We start from the raw sequence: 21461 nt of genomic DNA on the forward strand, positions 1-21461 counted from the left end.
GCCTGGGTGACGGAGCAAGATTTTGTCTTAAAAAAATAAAGAAGTGACCACCGGTGGGAGGTGGGTTTAGGAAAGATGTGCTTCTGGATGCGAGTAATATTCTGTCTTTTGACCTGAGTGCTGGTTACCTGGGTGTTTATTTTGTGAAAGGGAACATTTTGTGAAAGTTCATTTATTAATTATGCACTTTTATGTATGTTCATTATACTTTAATGAAAAGTTAAAAAGGATACCATACAGAATTAACTAAAGGCATAATTGTTGATCATGGATGGACCTTAAAATTATATAAAACCAGAGAGATGACTTACTGCTTTCTGGCATATATATTCTCTCTCTTTAACGTGATCATTTTAGAAGTAATTAATTATGAAAGTGATAAATATTGCATTACAAAATAAAAGGAAATGTAGCTAAACTATTTCTTTAGAAATATGTCAGGCTAGACCAACCTGACAACCATAGTGAAACACCGTCTCTACTAAAAATACAAAAGTTAGCCGGGTGTGATGGCGCACGCCTGTAATCTCAGCTACTCAGCAGTCTGAGGCAGGAGAATCACTTGAACCCGGGAGGTGGAAGGTGCAGTGAGCTGAGATTGCACCACTGTACTCCAGCCTGGGCAACAGAGCGAGACCCTGTCTCAAAAAAAAAAAAAAAAAAATTCAAGCCAGGTGTGGTGGCACGTGCCTGTGGTCCCAGTTACTTGGGAGGTGAAGGTGGGAGGACTGCTTGAGCCCAGGAGGTTGAGGCTGCAGTGAGCTGTGATCACGCCACTGCATTCCAACCCAGGTGACAGAGGGAGACCCTGTCTCAAAACAACAACAACAAAAATATATTTTATTTATGTTGACTTCACAGTACTTAGACTGAAGACAGTCTTTAGAAACAGTAACTGATGACATTTAAAAAATATATCTCATTATTTTTTAGTTTTGTTTTCCTTTTATTATTAAGGTCAGTGCTTTTCTATGTGCTTAATAGTCATTTGTGTTTCTTCCATGTCTGTTTTGTTGTATGTGAATGCACTTTCCCTTTTTCTATTGAGTCTTTTTTTTAAAAGTTGATTTGTTTTGGGTCAGTGGTTCTCAATTCTGGCTGTGTTTTTGAATCACCCGGGGAACTTTTAAGAATTACCAAATGTGGGTGAAGGGGAGAAGAAAAGCAAAGCACACTGCCATGTGTGTACCTACGCAACTGTCTTGCATGCTCTGCTCATGTACCCCAAAACCTATAATCCAATAAAAAATTAAAAAAAAAAAAAAAAAAAAAAAAAAAAAAAAGAATTACCAATGCTAACGCCCCACCCTAGGCCAAATAATTAGGACCTCTAAGGGTTGGCCCTGAGCCTTGGTATTTTTCGTGTGTGTGTGTTTGTATGTGTGTGTGTGTGTGTGTGTGTGTGTGTGTATAAATTCTGTTATGGAAATTTTTATGTGTTCCAATATATATAGCAAGTATTTTTTAACCTATAGATTTCTCCTTCATCATTCCCCCCATTAAATGATTAGCCTTGTCCAGTAATGGTAATCCTTACTTTCCTATGATTCATTTTTTCAAACAGTTTTTATCAAGAAATAAAAGACAGCTACAAAAAAATACTCAAAACAAAGTACAGTTGAACGAGTTGTTATAAAGCAAATACCCATGTCAGTGCCTTGGAGGCTGGGAACAGAATGCTGTTGGCCTCCAGAGCCACTGTGTGCCTTCTGTGCTACAGCCTCTTGAATGTGCTTAATAGCTTGATGTTTATGGAAATCTCTTCGAAGATTAATTTTTACTTTGTTTCTTTTGTGGAATTTTATGCATATTCTTGCATCATCAAGTCTGTGTCTACCAAACATGTTTTGAGCTAGTTTCTCTTAAGAAACGTCATTAGTTGCACAGCAGGGCGCACTGTCCTGTCCTTGAGCACTTCTTCTTCATTCTTGCCTTGCCGATCATCAGGCACTCTTTTTTTTTTTTGAGATGGACTCTGGCTCTGTCGCCCAGGCTGGAGGGCAGTGGCGCGATCTTGGTACACTGCAACCTCCGCCTCCCAAGTTCGAGCGATTCTTCTGTTTCAGCCTCCCAAGTAGCCAGGACAACAGGCCTGTGCCACTATGCCCAGCTAAATTTTTTTGTATTTTTAGTAGACGTAGGGTTTCACTATGTTGGCTAGGTGGGTTTCCAACGTCTGACTTCATGATTTGCCTGCCTCAGCCTTCTAAAGTGCTGGGCTTACAGGTGTGAGCCACCACGCCTGGGCCGTCAGGCATTCTTAATCTCACTCTGGACTTCAGCAATAGTTCCTTTTGTTGCTTCATCTTTGTGAAAGTAAAGTTGCTTCACTTTACTTCAGGTTAGAAGCTGTATCCATCAGAATTCTTAGTTATAAGTAATAGATGCCATCTCTGGCCAATTAATTAAAAGAGTGATCCATAGATTCTCTAAGAAGGTTGGGAATGTAGGCCTGAAAACCACTGCCAGGAACAGTGCAAAATCATTCCACAGAACTCTCATGAAGACACCTCTCTGGCCACAGACCTTGCTGCTTGTGCTCCAAACACCACTGATGCTGGGCTCTGGGTGCTGCCCCAACAATCACTCTCTCTGCTGCCCCAGGACACTGGATGTAGCTGTTCCTGCTGCTGCCATCCCCCCAGGTGGATTCTTCTGGAGTTTCTGCTTCTCCAAGTTAATCATTTCTCCCTTGAAATCTAGCATAGTGCATCTTATTTGGGGAGCTGTGTTCTATGCCCCTATCCTAGTTTCAAAGAAAGATGAGAAAGCAAATATATGGGTTTTTTTCCTTCTTTGTTCGTACTTTAGTAGTAGAAAGTGTACTTATCTCATAAGGTAGGGTGTGCTTAAATGTGGACTCAGCATTCAAGTGCTTGGTGTAAAGAAAGTCCACTCTAAAAGCTCCCTATCAGTCTTAGAAACCCATTCCGTGTAACCCAGTGATGTATCTTATACCACTAGCTTTTCTTATATAACGCAGTAGTTATTTGATGCAGGAATATGCCTTATTTCCAGTTGCCATATTGCTTTGTACATGGAGCTATAGCTATATTTCTGAAGAACTATGTATTTTTAAAAAACCCATTCTAATTTTAGCTAGTTGCAGGCATTTCTATTTTGTTTTATGAATAAACTCAAGGAGATGTAATAGTTAAAAACTCAACCGTAACAAATGTTGATATTTCCTGGTGGTGTTTTTACTAATAATTTTCTAGCTTATGGGCTATTTACCTTTTTTTCAGGTTTGATCTTTCTGTATATAAAGACAATGTGGGAAATGGAAAACACCATATTAGAACCATTAGTGGATATAAATAGGATGATACATGCTTTTCCGAAACAAAAATGGTATAGCTTTTGTTATTGCAAAAGTATCTTACTCTTAAGTTACTATGAAACATGAACACAGCTTTCACAAATTAACACAAAAGCACATTCTTGGCTTACATACGATAACTTTAACAACCAACTAGTGAAGTTTTTATCTGCTGTGAAACCAGGGCATAGATGAATGAATGAAGAAGCCGTGGACACTGGGTCAGGGGGCCTTCGTGATCTTGTCTTGGTTCTTCTGGTGGTGTGCAGCATTACTTTAGGTGATTCATTTATGTTCTTCTACATTTTATCTTTCCAATTCTAAAGAAAAATTAATATTACGATCCCTTCCTCTTCACTTTTCTTACAATGGTATATTAGAAGATCTGAGACAGGTGTGATTGAGCTTCTTAGAATAAACACTTACATGGTAACATAAAGGTTATTACAGTAAAAACAAAGATGAATGTACTATAAAGTCTTCATAGCAGGATGCGCCCTGTTGTTTACTACGTAGCAAGACACTTTTGTAATATCCTGATGTAAGGTAATGTTTCTGAATTATATTCAAACCAGGTGGCCCCTCAGTTTTGAATACTTAACAACTGCAGCTGTGAATTTAATGGGGTTAGTTAATAGGAAATTCACTTCAGGTTCATTCATTTGACCTCTGCTACATAGCCAATAGAAATTACATACAGTGTTTCTAAAACTTATTTCCAGAAAATTCAGGCTAGCTTTAGCATTCTTCAGCTAGCATAGGTGAAGTCTTACTTCTACAAATGAAGACAACAACAAAAAAATCCAGGGTTTCTAAATGTGGTAAAATTGTAACAGATAAGGTCAGGAATCACTTACTGGTTGCTCAATATTTAGTGATATATTTGACTCCTTTTGTGGTTTCAGATAGCAATTATTTCTAATATAATTTATTTTGCAGTGAGGGCCGAGGCAAGTTGACGGTATTTTCAGTTAAAGCTATGTTAGCAACCATGTGTGGTGGAAAAATGCTGGACAAATTGAGATGTAAGTATTTTCATATTATTTGAAAAATGTCATTTTCAAATGAGGACTTTTAAATGAATATTGTCAGAATTTTGAATGATGCTATGTTGAGCTTTTAAAAAAAAATACCAAATTACTCACTCTGTAGCAACTCACAGTAGGTGAGTTATGCCACCTACTGTTCAGATGGAAAAGTTGGTTGCTTTAATATATTGTTAGTGTTTTTTAGTGAGAAAACTGAAAAGTCTCAGAATCCTAGTGCTGACATTTAAAAAAGTATTTTAGAAATGTTTTCCACATTATCAAAATTACACTTGAAGATGATTATATTGAGAACTTTTAGTTAAAATATGGTGACTTTTACTAGGTTTGGTTAGGTTTAGCTCTTAATAACTCCATTTTTCATCAGGTGATGTTTGCTGTGATTACATTATTTGTTACTACCTTAGAGTCAGGTGCAGTTATTTAGAAGCTGATGACCTGTTTTGTTTTTTTTTAAGTTACTGTGTTATCTTTGCTAATTTTTAAATTTTTTTTTTTTTTTTAACTATTAGTCATTTTGGCATTTTACCATTCATTAGATACTATAAGAAGGTGATTAGGGGCTGGGCGTGGTGGCTCACACCTGTAATCCCAGCACTTTGGGAGGCTAAGACGAGTGGATCACGAGGTCAAGAAATCGAGACCATCCTGGTCAACATGGTGAAACCCTGTCTCTACTAAAAATACAAAAAAATTAGCTGGGCATGGTGGCACATGCCTGTAATCCCCTCTACTCAGGAGGCTGAGGCAGGAGAATTGCCTGAACCCAGGAGGCGGAGGTTGTGGTGAGCCGAGATCGCGCCATTGCACTCCAGCCTGGGTAACAAGAGCGAAACTCCGTCTCAAAATAAAAAAAAAAAGAAGGTGATTAGATGAAATGAAAATAGGTGAAATTCATGATTTAATTTTGCTGCTTATGGTTTTTATTCAGTCATGAGTTATTAACTCCCTAAGATATGCCAAGAATTGTGCTAGGTGCTTTACATATATTTTCTCATGGAATCCTTAAAATGCCTTTGAGTGACAGGTGATATTTTCTTTATTTTATAGATGAGTTAACCAAGGGCGCAAAGCTGGGGTTTTAACTCAGATGTCAGCACCCTGTCCTGAGCTATGTGATTATGCTCCCCTGAGCCAGTGCTGTAACAGGAGACACATGGGTAATTTCAGCACAGTGTTCAGAGTGCCATGAAACAGTAGCCACAGAGTAGGAAACTGGATGTCACCTTTCAGGGGGATGAGACTGAAGTCTTAGTAAAGTAGTGTGGTACCCTGTGAGCCTGGATTTGGAAGACTGTATCCTTGCAATGTTCCTCTGTGCCCTACTTTTTTTTTTAAATTTAAGGATACAGAGGCTTGATCAGACTCAGGTATTAATACAAGTTTTTGGGTAAGATTACTTCATAGGCGCATTTGTTTTTTGTGCTTTTTCTTACTTTACCATGACACTGAAAGTTGGAAAGCTAGATGACCCACTAGATACAGATTTAGATATTCCAAAGAAATATCTTAATATATTTCGTCAACTGTTATCCAGTTTAGCTTCATTTCAAAATCAGTTGCAATGTAGAACATTTTTGGTAATAAAAATTATGATTTTATTTGAATATTCTTCTGAGGCTCTTTACATGGTACATCTCAAAATATTCTTTGGGCTGAAATTTCTTTTATATTTTTATAAAATATGAAAATGTTTCTGAGAAAGATAATATGTATGAAATTATATTTCATTCAAACACAAAGTTATAATTTTGTCTGCTTTTCAATGATGATACTAGATAAAGAATATATATACCATCTTTATTAATATAGGGGAGACTGGTTGAAAAATACAGTAGTAGAAAAATATAGTAGCAGAAAGTTATTAACTGTGTGTTCTAGATGACTTTGGAATCTTTAAGTTTCTTTAAAGTCAACTATATTTACGCAGCCAGCCCACCTGACACATAGTAAATATTTAAAATTTTGTCAAATGTAAACTGTTGATCAAATACTGAAATTACTGCAGTTCTGTGTTGTAACTGTTAGTGAAAAGGCACAAATTCTAGTTCTATGTATGGAAGGTATCCAGGTGATAGCAGTTTTTTTGATGTGGCTTCTGAACTTTTTGGAGGAACACAACATGACCAAGACTGAAGTGGCGCAAAAGCCACTGAAGTGGGCCAAGCCAAAGGTGACATGTCAGTGTGCTCAGGGCTCTAGGTCATTGCAATAGTGTTCGGATAGGTGTGATACAGACTGTGCTGGGTTACCCATCACCATGTTTATCTGATTCAAGTAAATTTCAAGTGTAGTTTCTTTTCCATGCTAAAAATTAGAGTTTCTCTGCCAGCTGTAGGTCTGTTTCGTTATTTTTTATTGTACTGTAATTATCTTGATTTGGGATTGAGATGTACGACATAAGTAAAATATTTGGGTACGGAAGCCTATCTCTACTTTTTAATCCTCCAGGGTAGAAACCACTTTAAAATGTGGCCTGGCCCTTCCGTTTTAAACAGAACTTGGCTGGGTGCGGTGGCTTATTCCTGTAATTCTAGCACTTTGGGAGGCTGAGACAGAGGATCACTTGAGGCCAGGAGTTTGAGACCAGCCTGGGCAACATAGCAAGACCGTGTATCTATAAAAGTAATTTTAAGGCCAGGCACAGTGGCACACGCCTGTAATCCCAACACTTTGGGAGGCTGAGGCAGGCGGATTACCTGAGGTCAGGAGTTCGAGACCAGCCTGGCTAACAGAGTGAAACTGTCTCTACTAAAAGTACAAAAATTAGCCGGGCGTGGTGGCACATGCCTATAATCCCAGCCACTTGGGAGGCTGAGGCAAGAGAATTCCTTGAGCCCTGGAGATGGAGATTGCAGTGAGCTGAGATCATGCTACTACATACCAGCCTGGGCGACAGAGTGAGACTCTGTCTCAATAAATACATGAATGTAATTTTAAAAAGTTAGTTTGGCATGGCAGTACATACCTGAGGTCCTAGCCACTCGGGAAGCTGAGGCCTCCAGGAGGATTGCTTGAGCCTAGGAGGAGTTCGACGCTGTAGTGAGCTATGATTGTGCCACTGCACTGCAGCCTGGGTGATGGAGTGAGACTCAGTCTCAATCAATCAATCAGAACTCACTGATTATACTTACAACATTTTCATCTCTTAGGGATGCCGTTTTCTGATGCATTTAGGATTTAGGGCTAATTGTAAAGCTTGGGTTTTCTATTCCTCCTCCTCCTATTTTGAGACTACTGTGCTTTTTCAGTTCTTGAGTTTTTTGTTGGTAGTGGTAGTGGTGGCAGCGGCGGTGGTTTATGTATGTCCTTTATCACTGGCAAATATGATGGTATGTATTTTCAGTGTTCCACTCTCTAGAAATCTCTCCTTGCTTCTGACTTACAACTTTTCATATGCTGTGGACAAAGAAATCATAACCAAACCTCTTAGCATTCTATTTAAAATAAGGATATAAGTGATTGTTAGGAGAGAAGCACTTGAGCTTGTGTAGTATGATTGGTAGTTTGGTCTATTTTCAGAACCTTTCCCCGCTTGCTTTCTAGTTCTCAGCAATGTCCTCCTTAGTTGAGGTGGCTGAACAGTAGTGCAGCCAAAAGGGAGGAATAACGCTGTATTGTAACAGCAAAGGATCTTTGTTTATTCACTTTCTCCTACCTAATTATTTCATCGTTTTGGTTCTTGTTTGCTCCAACCTTCTTCTACTGACTGGACTCGCTATTGTTACCATTATTAATGTTCCTGTTGCATTAAGTTTTCTGATTTATGGAATGTTTTAGCATTTCTACATTTTTTTCTTTTTGCTTTGATCTTCCCTTTTTACTTTCTTAGATTTTTTTCCTATGATTTTCTCCCCTCTACCTTTTTTATTTGACCTGGGGTTTTTGGTTTGTTATAGTGTCAAGATACATTTGAATGACTGAACAAATATTTGTACTTCTAGTTTAAAACATTTCTTTGCTTTTTTAGATTTGTCTTAAGCGAGTTTCTGTCTCCAGGTAGCATTCATTTACAGAGATGATTCACTGTTGCGGCCATTAGGGACTATGTCCTAGATTGAGAGGTACCTTATATCAGGATTCTAAATACCAACGATTTATAATTGGAATAAGGACTTTATTTGAAAGCATGATCAAAATTCAGTAATGTCAGAAACCCAAAATATAACTCAAGAAAACAAAATTTGTAGACTGTAAAGCCCATTATGTGCTAACACGGGCTTAATTATCAATTAATTTTTACTATGTATTTACTTTAATTCTGCTATTTGTTTTCGAATAAGCTTAGTCTTCTTATTCAAATTGCATCTGGTTACACTAAAAGGAGCAAAAGATTCATCAGTTTATTTTAAAATTCATTAAAAAGCTGGTGCTACCATTTTGAAAGGCTGTTTCACAGTATGTATCAGGAAGGCTTTAAAAAGATTCATATTCATTCAGTCTACTTCTTGAGTTTATCCTAAGGAATTAATCAGAAGTATACCCCAAGTTTTTTGTATATTTGTTGCAACACTTACATGAAAACTTGAAACAGCGTTAGTGTCCAAAAGTGAGAACTCAGTTAAGTTTTGGGACACCCACGTGATTGAATATAATGCCTTCAAAAATAGGGTTTAAATCAAAATGCATAAGTGTAATATGGTTTTAAACAAAAATTTACTATGCACAGAGAAAATAAGAAAAATGCCAAAATGATAGCAGGGATTTTTCTCTGGGTTCTAATACAATGGTTTTATAATAATTTATATTTTTGCGTGTTTTTGATCGGCCACAACTATCAGCAGTCAGAGAAAAGATGACCTGAGGTTCTTCCTGTTTTGCTCAGAATTGACTGTTCCTACAGATGTTTCAACTGTTTGCTTCCTTGATGTTTCATTAGCAGACTGTAGAAGGACCTCCCTTTGAAGTTATAGTTGAAGTTTCACCTGTTCAGACTTAGACTCCTCTGCTGTAGTTTTTTAACCACCCATGGCTACGTAATTATCCTCACTGGTTTCTGTTAACCATCCCTTTTCCTCATTAGATGGAAGTGACTGTTTAATCCGAATGAGTGATCCCCAGATTTACATTTCTTAAATAACCAAAATGTTTAGAACTGGAAGAAAGTAAGATATAAGCCCTAATAAGTGTATTTTATGAATAAAGGGAAAGAAAGAAGAAAAAGGAAAACAAAAACCAAAGGAGATCTGGAGCCTTGTCTCAGGCAGTTCCTGGCTGAGTCAACACTAGAGGCCCAAGGCATGTAGACTCCCACCCTCCAATCTCATTCTTGCATAATGATATGGCATATTGAGTTTCTTTGTTTGTTTGTTTGTTTTGAGATGGAGTTGCTCTGCCCAGGCTGCAGTGCAGTGGTGTGATCTTGGCTCACTGCAACCTCCACCTCCCAGGTTCAAGCGATTCTCCTGCCTCAGCCTCCCGAGTAGCTGGGACTACAGCCATATGCTACCATGCCCAGCTAATTTTTGTATTTTTAGTAGAGACAGGGTTTCTCCATGTTGGCCAGGCTGTACTTGAACTCCTGACCTCAGATGATCTGCCTGCTTCAGCCTCCCAAAGTGCTGGGATTACAGGCATAAGCCACCCCGCCTGACCAGTGGCATATTATGGGTTTTGAACTACAGTATGTAGTACTTGGGCCTAGTTGTATATAGGTATTTATAAACTTACAGATGTGTGTGCATGTTTTTGTGGGTTAGGTTGCTCAGGGAAAGCAAACATATAAAAGAAAATTGCTTTCCATTTATAGACTCATTTCTTTAGTCTAAACAGCCCTATCATCTTGCAAAAAAAGCATGTGGTTGGTCATGTGGGGTTGAAAGGGGCGTTGAAAAAGATGGATAGATGCAGCCAGTAAAACCAGGGTCATTATCACCAGGAAAAAATCAAAACATACGTGATGATGGTGGATCAGTGGCATTATTTTGCATATCACACAAAAGATATTATAGAATATGTTAAAAGTTGTGTACACATGTATGTTTAAGGGCTTAATTGTGGGTTTTTCACAAGGGAGAAAGCTTCCCTTTTTAGCTGGAAATAACTATAGGGGAATTAGCATACTTTCAGAGGTGTATAAATAGAAAGAGAATTACTGGGGAAATTAACTGGGTATCTGGGAAGTACTGTTGTCCCTTAATGCCAGGAGGGTTTAGGGCTTTATTTAATTAGAGTACTAGTTTACTTTTTAAAAAATATTTTCATTAAGTTTTATTGTTCACTTCTTTGGTAAGATCCTTTTATACGTACATAGGTAAAACACAGTAACTTAGATTGATTGTTAAACTTCATTTAAGATTTAAGAATTGGCAATCATTTTAAAATTGTTTTTCTTACAGATAAGGCTGTTCATTAAAAAATACTGTTTTAAACCAATAACTCAAGAAGTAATAAATTACTGCACTGTGCCTTCAATTTTTGGGTCTAGCAGTATGTCTTATTAAAACAAATAGATATGTTTCTACTTCTCTTATTATAGTATGGGCTTATTATAGTTTCTTATTAATTAAAAAATTTTTTTTCATTACTTTGAATCTATTCATATGACATAGTAACTAAGTATAACTGAAGTAATACTCTTTTTGTGGGAGTGGTTAGTCATTTTACTATCCAGTCAGTCCTTTTTATTACTCTGAATGGGTTAGGTGTAGATTTGTTGGTATGGGTGTATATATACACATTTTTGTGATTGTGTATATATTCATGTACTTGGAAGCTAAAGTCACTGGTCCTGAATATTTACACCATTAATGGCCGCAAGTTAATTACTCGTTAGTTAATCAGTTATGAATACACAGAGTGGCAATAGAAAACTTGACTGACAGTGGCTTGAGCACATTAGGACTTATTTTTCTCATGTAAAAGTAAATCCAAAGGCTGATAAATTCAAAGTTGGTACCCTGACTTATGGTTGTCATCACAGAGTTCACATCTTCCCATCTTCCTGCTGCCATATGGCTTTCTTACTTAGGATCAAAAGATGACTGCTGTGTCCCAGGCCTCTGTACTTACTTCAGACAGAAGGAAGAAAGAGGTGCTTCTATTAGGAAAGCAAAGGGTTTTCCAGAAATCTGTACTAGCATTGCAGTGTACAAAGGAGGCTGAGAAGTCATTTGTAAATGGCACACAGCCATTCCCAGCAGTCAAGCTCAGCTAGAAAGTAAGAAGGGGAAGAAGATACTAAGTAGGCACCTGGTGGTGTCTGCCACCTCCCATGTTGACCCTTTGTTTTCATTCAGATTTAATGAATGATTGTTTCTTCCTTGTAAGAATAGCAGCCAGCTATTTATTTATTTTTGAGATAGGGTCTTGCGTTGTTACCCAGGCTGGAGTGTAGTGGTATGATCATAGCTCACTGCAGCCTCCAACTCCTGCACTCAAGCAGTCCTCTCACTTCAGTCAGTCCCCCAAGTAGCTGGAACTACAGGCCTGCCACCATGCCTAGCTAATTTTTAAAAATTTTTTGTAGAGATGAGGTCCTGCTATGTTGTCCAGGCTAGCCTTAAACTCCTGGGCTCAAGCAATTCTCCTGCCTGGGCCTCCCAAAGTTTTAGAATTACAGGTGTGAGCCACCACACCTGACTAGCAGCCAGCTATTTAAAGGTTAAATCATTTATGTTCTTCCTTCCTTTAAAGAGCACCGTTTATTCATATTATCGGTAACATTTTCCAGGTTCTCTATTTGTAGTCTAGCACTGTGGCCAAATACTGTTTCTAACTGTCTACAGGGTGATTCCATTTGAAAATTTGCTAGTTAGTTAAACAGATATGTCCAAAGCGAAGAGTAATATGTTTATCTTCAGTTTGTTTATGTCAGTCAGGATTGTCAGCATTTTCCCAAGCTAGAAACTTAGAATAATCCTAAGTTTTAAACTTCGTTTGTTCTGTAATCTAGTTTGTCATCAACTGCAGTTCTTTGCATTGAAATGTCTTGGACTTGGCCTCCCCTGCCTCGCACACACTGTCACCACTGTAATCCAGGCTCCCCCACCTCCTTTGTGCATTGTTTATGAGGTTTCCTAGCTGGTGTCTCCAATTCCATTCTTTTTCTTTTATTCATTGTGTGCCGGTCATTAACAGTCTAATCTCCTTGAAACCTACCTCTTTAAAAATTTGATCTCTGCTTAAAAGTTTTTAAGCTTCCCTCTTTCAGTGTTTATAACAGAAATATTCTTCCTGTTCAGTCTTTATTTTTCTTTATTTCTCAATATAAGTTGCCTATCATAGAATGTTTTCTTCAGTGCCCTATTTCCTGCTTATTGCCAGTAAGACCCTGTACATTCCTGTCACGGAGACTTGGATTCTCCTCTTCTTTAGTGCCCTCCAGTGCCTAGCCTCAACCTGTTTTGACCTCATCATTCCAGATCCTATCTTTCAAGGCCTAGCTTCTGAATTTCTTTCTTTTAGAACTTGACAATTCCTGCCGATGTGTTTTCGTATCTATTCTAAATCATGTTTTGAAGGAGTGTGGTGTTATGGTATTTATTTTGGAGTCAGTTAGATGTGGGTTTAAACTTGATTTGACTTCTTAACTTTTTGACCTTAAGTCAACCTTTCTAAATGATAATAGTAGAATAATGCTTAGTATTATAATTTCTTACACGAGAGCAGAAACCCAGAATAATAGTATCTTAAAGTTGAAATTTAATTTTCTCCTACATAAAAGAAGTCCAGAGGTAGGTAGTCCAGGGCCAATATGGTGACTTTATGTTCCTCTAGGATTCACAGTTTCTTGTCTTTTTTTTTTTTTTTTCCTACCATTCTAGTGTGATTTCTATATCAAGATTGGGATTACTTCATAATCCAAGATGGCTGCTGGAGCTCCAGCTATCATAGCTGCACTCCAGGTAGATGAAGGAGGAAAGGAATAAGGAAAAAATGGCCTGCTTTTTAGCTCAGTTACGTTTCTTTACTTAGTTTTCTGGAAGTCCCCTTCAACCCTTCTGCTTACAAGCTCATTTTAGCTAGAACTTAGTCACATGACCACTACTTGCTGGGAACTTGCGGCTTATTTGTTGGTACATACCTGCACAACATCAAATTAGTGTTCTGTTAGTTACTAAGGAAGAAGAGGATAATGTGGCTGCTGGCAGACTCAGCATAGTTACTGATAGTGGTGCCTAGCACGTGGTGGGGCTTCACATATATCTTTTTGCCTCTGTTTTTTCTGTTGTATTTGAAGTCAGCTCAAATTCTTCTTTGTTTTATGTATATCTTATTTTTCCAGCTACGTTGAAAGTTTCTTGGGGATAAGGATCATTTATCATGTTTCTTCATTGTGCTTCTAAACACCTCACAGAGTGCTTGCACTTGGACCATGTAACAGGAACTTAATGTGTATTTGTTAATTTATTTTACTTTCTACTCGGGCCATCTTTTAGTCTCTTGCTGGATTTTTTTCCCCTGTATGGGTATTTAATATTTTTTCATCAACTGTAAACTAGTAGCTCTCATGAGAGGACACACTGAAGATTTTCATTCCTTTGGTAATTTCTTCTTTTCTAATGCCTTAAAAACTATGCTGTGGATCCATAACCTAACATTTTATCTTTCTTTAATTAGTGTATTTATAAATGTTTTTTTCACCTGATACTTCAATATAAATTCCCCAAAACTGAACCCAAAAAGTCATGTATATATGTATGTTACATATATCTGTTAAATAGATATAGATCTCTACTATACCTGTGTATTGTGACTATATAGAATATGAATTTTCTTTTTTTTTTTTCCTTTTTTTTGTTTTTTTGGAGACAAGGTCTCACTCTGTCACCCAGGTTGGAGTGCAGTGGTGTGATCACCGCTCATTATAGTCTTGACCTCCTGGGCTCAAGCAATCCTCCCACCTCAGCCTCCTGAGTAGCTGGGACTACAGGTGCACACCACTATGCCTAGCTAATTAAAAAAATTTTTTTGTAGGGATGAGGTTTCACTATGATTCCCAGGCTGGATGAATCTTCAAAATGCTGTTTGAAAAGTTCTCAGGAAATGATTTTTCTGTACATATTTGACTTGCTCATTTGTTTGTAAAGAAGTTCAATGGATTGAAAAACTGCCTAGGTCACATTTCTTTGTCAAATGCTTTTAAACCCTGGTTATTTTTCTTTTACTCCCCAATTATGGATGAGAAGAAAGGAATGATTGGAGACAGGAGCTCCCTGCAAGAAGATAAAGTTGTAGTAGTATTACTGGAAGCTTCTTTCTCATCTGCTTGACCTGACTTAATATAAAAATAGGATCTTACAGTATCAAAGTGTCTTGGAATACAAGCGTTTAGATGAGTTCTTTTTATTCTCCTTTGGAACTCATTAGATAAATATTTTAAATATGCTCTGTGACTCCTTCAGATGTGTTCTTCACAGGCATATATTACATCATTAGTGTAGAATATACAAGTATAATATAATTTCTCTTGTACCCTATTACCAAGATGCTACTACGGTAAATACTCAATCATACGTATGTCTCATTTAAACTCATGTGGGGATACTAGCAGATAAAGATGTGCTGCTGCAAAGTCTTCTTGGAAAGAAGTGAGGTATAAATAAAAGTTCTATATCATCCAGTTTTATATAGTCAAAAAGAGTAGGTAGATAGTCATACATGAGTGGCTATTTGATTTGATATTTAGGTAGAATATTAAGTGAGTGGAAGAGAGGGGCCTCGATTGAAGGGTAGCCACACAGTGCTAATAAGGATGAGAATAGTTTTAATAGTAACTAAAAGTCACAGTAATTTTGTGATACCTTTTAAATGATATTTTTTAATGGTACTTTTTGCATGGTATACAAATGACATAGAGCCATTTATAAAAGCTGATGTTTCCTTACAGCTTGACTTTATTTGGTTTTGTTCTCATAGATGTTTTCTCCCAGATGTCAGATTCCAATGGCTTAATGATATTTAGCAAGTTTGACCAGTTTCTGAAGGAAGTTCTGAAGCTCCCAACAGCAGTCTTTGAAGGGCCATCTTTTGGTTACACAGAGCACTCAGTCCGCACCTGTTTTCCACAGCAGGTAAGGACAGTTTTATAGAATCTAGGGCTAGCAGAGCGCTCATCCCTCCCTTCACCTTCTAACAGATTTCTCCAGATTGCTTCCAGTCTAGGATGTAAGGTCTTGAGTAGGGGAGGAAAAATCTTTAAAGGCGGTGGTGGGAAGTGGATGAGTAAAAGCAGAGGGTAAAAATTCACCTGAAACACTTTTATGGGGGAACTGGAGGTGGAGAGGGGTGTCTTTTCTAAGAAAAATTGAAATATTTTAAAGAAAAATGTTTAAGTAGTGTGTACATTTTTGCTACTGGACAGATATATTACTTTTTTCCAGATGAGTTCTTTAAACCATGAGATAAGGGAATTTTGATATAAAACCCTGTAACAATACTGCGTTGTTTCCTTTGTGTTGGAGACAGGGAATATTATACAGCTCTTACCTGCCAGCATAATATCCTTCAAGGGTACACTGCCGTTGTCATATTAGAAAAAGATGGATTTGATTTCCTTCTGGTGGTCTTGACATAGAGACTGGAATGAGTGTGTTCCTGAGATCTTAACCATGCTGCAGAGGACCATCCACACTTAACAAATGGATGGTACAGCCAGTGTCCATGCTTCAGCCAGAGGATATCCATGTGTTAAGGTAGAGATTAGATAAAAGAAGCTTAATGCTCAACTTACCTAGAAAGTGCTGGAAAGGAGTTAAAAAACTCATGCTAAAACTAATAGGTAAAAAATTAATGGAAACAGGATATTGACATAGTCTAAAAGTATCTCCCCATAAGATATTTATTAATTACAAAAAGAACATAGTAACTTTGCAGTGGAGAAACTGATCGGGTATCACTTTACCAATGATGAAAATCCCTATCATCATTAACGGGATAAACTGATACTGCCTGCCTCCTGATAGGACACATTTAGAAGTACCCAATGTCACTTCTCTGGTAACTCCTGCCAAGAAAGCATAACCTGAATCTCATCCCGAGGAAACATGAGACAGACTTCAACAAAGGAATTTCTACAACCTGACTGGCCTTTAGCTTCAAAAGTGTCAATATCATGAAAGATTAAAAAAGGTGAGAACATGTTCTAGGTGAAAAGAGTTTAAAGAGACATGAAAGGCTGAATGAACTCACAAGCCAGGATTTTCTGTTGATATAACAGACGTTGTTGGGACGATTGGAAAAATATGAATAAAGTTTATAGACTGGATCATAGTATTTTGTCAATGAATGTTAACTTCCTGATTTTGAAATTTGTACATAATTATTTAAGAGCATGTCCTGTTTTTTAAAAAACATTTGAACTATTTAAGGATAAAGGAGCATCCTTCTGCAGTGTTAACATTTGAGGAATCTTGGTTAAGGGAAAATGGAAATTTTTTGGTAATCTTAACCTTTTTGTAAGTCTGAAAATTATTTAAAGATAAGAAGTTAAACTATAAAAGGAACATATGTAAAGGTTTGAGAACTGAAAGGACGTTGTAAACTAGATCCTCCTGACTTGTGATACTCTGATTCAAAAAAGAATGAAAAACACACACACACGGCCCACTCCCCACCTACATAACCTTTTTACGTTTAAAGTTAAGAATTCATGGTTATATGAATTCCAACTTTCAAATAATATTTACAGGTTTTTTTTTAGAGATTATTCAGCTTTAGTACTGAAGGTGGCACCCATCATAATGGAGAATTTTTCTTAGTAACGTGAGGAGATGTTCTTCCCAAATTTGTGCACACTCTGCCTGATTAGTTTTGTGCAGATTTGCCTCTGCACACTATTTACTGTTTTTCAGCATAAATGGCAATCAGCATCAGCTTTTAGCATATTAAAAATACCTCCGTGCTTCAGTTTATTCTAATAAAACATGGTTTGCATCTTCTCCCCTGAATATGCATTTTCAAATTATGTAAAGTTGTCTGAACATAATCCTGGTACAGGAATGTCCTACAGGTATTAAGGTGCCCTTCAGGGATGTAAGTGAGGATGAGTATGATGAAGTCACTGCAAACAGCTCTCCTGCATTTTGTATCTGGAGCCTGTCTTACTGCTGCTGCTGCTGCCGCCACTGCCATCACCACCTTGGTGATATCATCACGTCCCATGGGGGCCCACACAATATTCTGGGGTCATCTTGTGTATGATGTGCACATGGCTTTTCATACAAGATGCTTCCTGGAGGTCAGGCTAAAAATGGATCAAGTTCCAGAATGCTACTCTTAAGCAAGACATGTTGGAACAGGGAAGGGAATTTGCGCAAAGAACTATCAGTGATGAACACTGAGAAATGGATGACGATGTCGGGGGGGCTAAATCTAATCTTTGATTTAACTGCAACGTGAGTATTCTGATGAGAATCTGATGTTGGAATAACAGTTTAAAATGTTTTAAAATTTTTTAAAGTGCTGTTGTTAATTCTAAGAATGCTGTCTAGGATTCTGCAAATTAACCTTATGACATTCATGATTATGAGGCCTTTGAACTCACAACTTTTTGTTCATTACTTTTTACCTGCTTCATTCATATTTTTGTAAAAAAAAAGTAATCCGCATTTTTGTATATGTCAAATTTGGAAAAGAGAAGTTTATCTCAGTCTATGAAAAGTTAAAAAAAAAAAAAGAAGCCTCAGATGAAGTAGAAATCACTGATAGAATATACTGATATATTGACCAAGAAGTGAGACAGCTTGGACAAAGTTTCATGCTGCAAGAGTTAAATTCGGTGAGTTTTGGATTTCTTTTTGAAAACGGGCTTTTCTCCGACAGTTTGTTTTGCTGCAATATGTGTTTCCTTTATGGGAATCAGTTCATACCTCATCAGATAGAAAACGATGTTGATGCAAATTAGAAATTGCTTTGTTTTTTCATATGTACTTTCCCCCAGCACTTTGATGTTCTGGGTTGAACAAAAAAGCCATCACAATTAAAGAGAAAGTATGACTATTTTAAGAAAGGAACTGAAAATCCTGCAGTACCTTCCTTTGGGAAGAGAAGTGACTGGTTTAGAGGACCGACCCCTGAGCTGCTTCACTTTCTGCAGTGCTGTGATGACGAAGCTGCAGCTGAGTGAAGAGGCTGTGAAGACGTTTTGCCTCCCATGCTGAAACGATTGGCAGAATTAAGCTTTCCCCAGCATCTGATATCTAGTTTTGATAAAACTAAACTATTTTGGAGGTCATATGCTGTTCTCATGAAGAAGCAATCAGTGGCTCAGGATTGAAGGCTGAAAGACACCATCTGACAGGCACTCCAGTGCACGCGCCCCAGGGAGTTTAGTTGTGCTGATTATTTTGTTTGTCCTCTGTTTACAAAGCCATGTAGATTTTTAGTGGTTGTTCCAACTCTGTTTTCCTTATATGCCTTATGATTTTTAAGTTCACAGTTTTGTACTCTGTATACCTTTCCATTATAGCATTTTGATGTTAAGAAATTTCAGCTTCTTTCTTAATGTAACACATTACAGCAGAAATGCTTTTTTTTTTTAATGACATGAAGAGAATTACACATTGGTTTATTTTAGTATAGTTTTAAAAAAATGTTCTAAACACATTTTTTTGCCTTGAAAATGAGCCTAAAATAAGGTCTGTGGATTATGTAGTTTAGTTGTTTTTAAAACACAAGAGAAATTAAACACGTTTATAAGTTAATTCAGCAGAACCCATCTATTAGGATAGCTAAAATTAAATACTGACTTTGAGTATTGGTGAAGATGTTTGGAGCATCCAGTACTCTCAACAAACTTTGCAAGAAGCCCTGGTGGTTTCTTAATAAAAATAAACTGACATCTCATGACCTAGCAATGAAATTAAAACCTAACCTTAGGTTTTAAGACTTTTCAGGACTCCTCTTATCAACTGTATTCATACTAGCCCCAAACCAGAAGCATCCTGGATGTCCGTCATTAAAAAACATTGAGGAAAATTTAAGAGATAATATGTCTGGAATTTGTCCCAAAATAATGAAGGTTGGAGGGAAAGTAAAAGCAAAATGAAACAAAATTAGTTATATGTTAAGAAGAACTGTTGAAGCTGGATAGGCATTTTTTTTTTTTTTTAGATGGAGTCTGTCTCTGTCACCAGGCTGGAGTGCATTGGTGCTGCTGCAACCTCCGCCTCCTGGGTTCCAGTGATTCTCCTGCCTCAGCCTCCCAAGAAGCTGGGATTACAGGTGCTTGCCAACACACCTGCCTAATTTTTATATTTTTAGTAGAGACAGGGTTTCACCATATTGGCCAGGCTGGTCTCAGCCTCCTGATCTCAGGTGTTCCTCCTGCCTCTGCCTCCCAAAGTGCTGGGATTACAGGCCTGAACCACTGTGCCTGGATGGGATAGGCATATTATACTAATCTCTCCACTTTGGTATATTTTTAAGTATTTTAATAATAGAAAAATTGTCATTGCAAATTTTTGATTGTGATTATTGTCTGAACATAGTGCAGTATTGTTTTAGCACCCCAAGACTAATACTTTGGTGAGTAGGCCAGATATATTAACATTCTTCAGTGTTTACAAACTGACTTTCAAGGCTTAAAAGTTGTTTTAAATAAGCACTAAATGTATTTAAATTTCTCCCCAAAGTTTCCAAACTTTAGAGTTTTAGAAAGTGCAGTATTTTTCCTTAGAGAGAAGATTGCTCTTGGTTATTTATTTTTTAGGTCTTCATATTGATAGCACCTGCAGCCCATCTAGAATGGCCACTGCCATGACAGTGGCTGCAGTGGGGAAGGCATGGCTGGGGCTGCATGCTCCACAGAGCTAGTAGGAGCCAGGAACAGGCAGAAGCTCTGCCCTATCCTGCCTGAGTTGACAGGGTGGAAGCTTCACCTTCCCCAGGCACAGCTGCAGCTGGCCAAGCCATGGCCGAAGACCGGGCATCTCTGCACTGTCAGGGGCCTGGGAAGGCTACCCCTGTCCCCACAGGCTTGAAGATGTCTGCTCCCACTGCCTGACCTCTCCTTGCTCCCATCACCTGCTCCAATGTCAGAGCGAGGTTGAAGCCGAGCCCGGGTGCTGTTGCAGCCTGGCTGGGTGTGCACATGCTCGGGGCAGCACTGACATGTGAGCCCCCTGTCACCTCAGCCCCCTCTGGACTTTGGGCACTGACAAGCATGGGAGGAAGGCCAAGGGGGTGCTGAGGGCAGCTTGGCACACTTCCGCTGCAGCTGGCATGCCTGACTGTGTGTGGCTTGGCACTGGGCTGCAGGTGCCCCTTGACACGAACAGCCTGGGTGCCATGAACAGCAGTAAGAGGCAGACAGGCCCTTGGGTGGAAGGCTGTGGGTCTCTGGTGAAGCCCCACCTTCAAGCCAGGAAGGGCCTGAAGTCTGGGAGTCAGGCTGCCAGTCTTGTAGACTGGAGTGGGAACTTGTGGTGCTTTTTCCAGGCCCACTCATGGCCACTCATGGACCAATCGGCATGCACTTACTCCCCTTTAAGACCCATGAAAGCCCTGAACTCAGCACAACTTGAGCAAGTGACAGGACTGCCAGCTCCTCTCCTGGAGAGGAGCTACTCACCCTAGAGTCTTCTTTCTGCTAAGAGCTGAAGAGATGATGGGACAGCCAGCTGCAGAGAGGAGCTGTCCACTCCAGGGTCTCCTCTCTGCTGAGAGCTGAACACTTTTTGGGTTACCCTGGCTGCAGAGAGGAGCTACTCACTGTGAGTCTCCTCTGAGCTGTTCTATTGCTCAATAAAGCTCCTCTTTGCCTTGCTCACCCTCCACTTGTCTGCGTACCTCATTCTTCCTGGGTACTGGACAAGAACTCGGGACCCACAAAATGGCAGGCCCAAAAGAGCTGTGACACCAAAGCTGAAATATGCCCCTTGCTCGCCGTGTTGCTGGCAACAAGAAGAAAGGAGAAAAGAGCTATCCCCTTTGGGGACACCAGATGTAAGAGCTCCCCAAGCCAGGGATTAATACCCTTTCTGGGGCTCTGCGGTTCCTGACATCTCCAAGGTTACAGGTGCAACCATGTTCATAGGTGTCAGCTGTGGAAGCTGCTTGCAGTACTCCTGGTCCAGCTGTAGCCTCACAGGGAGCCAGCACCCATGCTGGTGCCTGGAGCTGCCCGCCTGCTGCAGTTGGCATGCCTGGCTGTG

General features: G+C 38.7%; 1 protein-coding gene across 44 annotated transcripts in view; it reads left to right on the forward strand.

The window, feature by feature from the left end:
• Positions 1–21461, forward strand: part of DTNB (dystrobrevin beta) — a 307598-nt gene that overhangs the window by 78758 nt on the left and 207379 nt on the right. For 37 of the 44 annotated variants that reach the window (XM_017964498.5, XM_035273002.3, XM_078349784.1 and 34 more), the window contains exons 5-6: positions 4259–4344; positions 15226–15380. The exons of 1 other annotated variant lie outside the window; for it this stretch is intronic. In XM_017964498.5, the coding sequence (XP_017819987.1) occupies positions 4259–4344; positions 15226–15380 (241 nt within the window). The remainder of the gene's footprint in view (positions 1–4258; positions 4345–15225; positions 15381–21461) is intronic. 6 more of the 44 variants (XM_078349799.1, XM_078349800.1, XM_078349802.1 and 3 more) reach the window with 2 other exon arrangements.

The sequence above is a fragment of the Callithrix jacchus genome, chromosome 14 (assembly GCF_049354715.1).
Source record: "Callithrix jacchus isolate 240 chromosome 14, calJac240_pri, whole genome shotgun sequence".
NCBI lineage: Eukaryota > Metazoa > Chordata > Mammalia > Primates > Cebidae > Callithrix > Callithrix jacchus.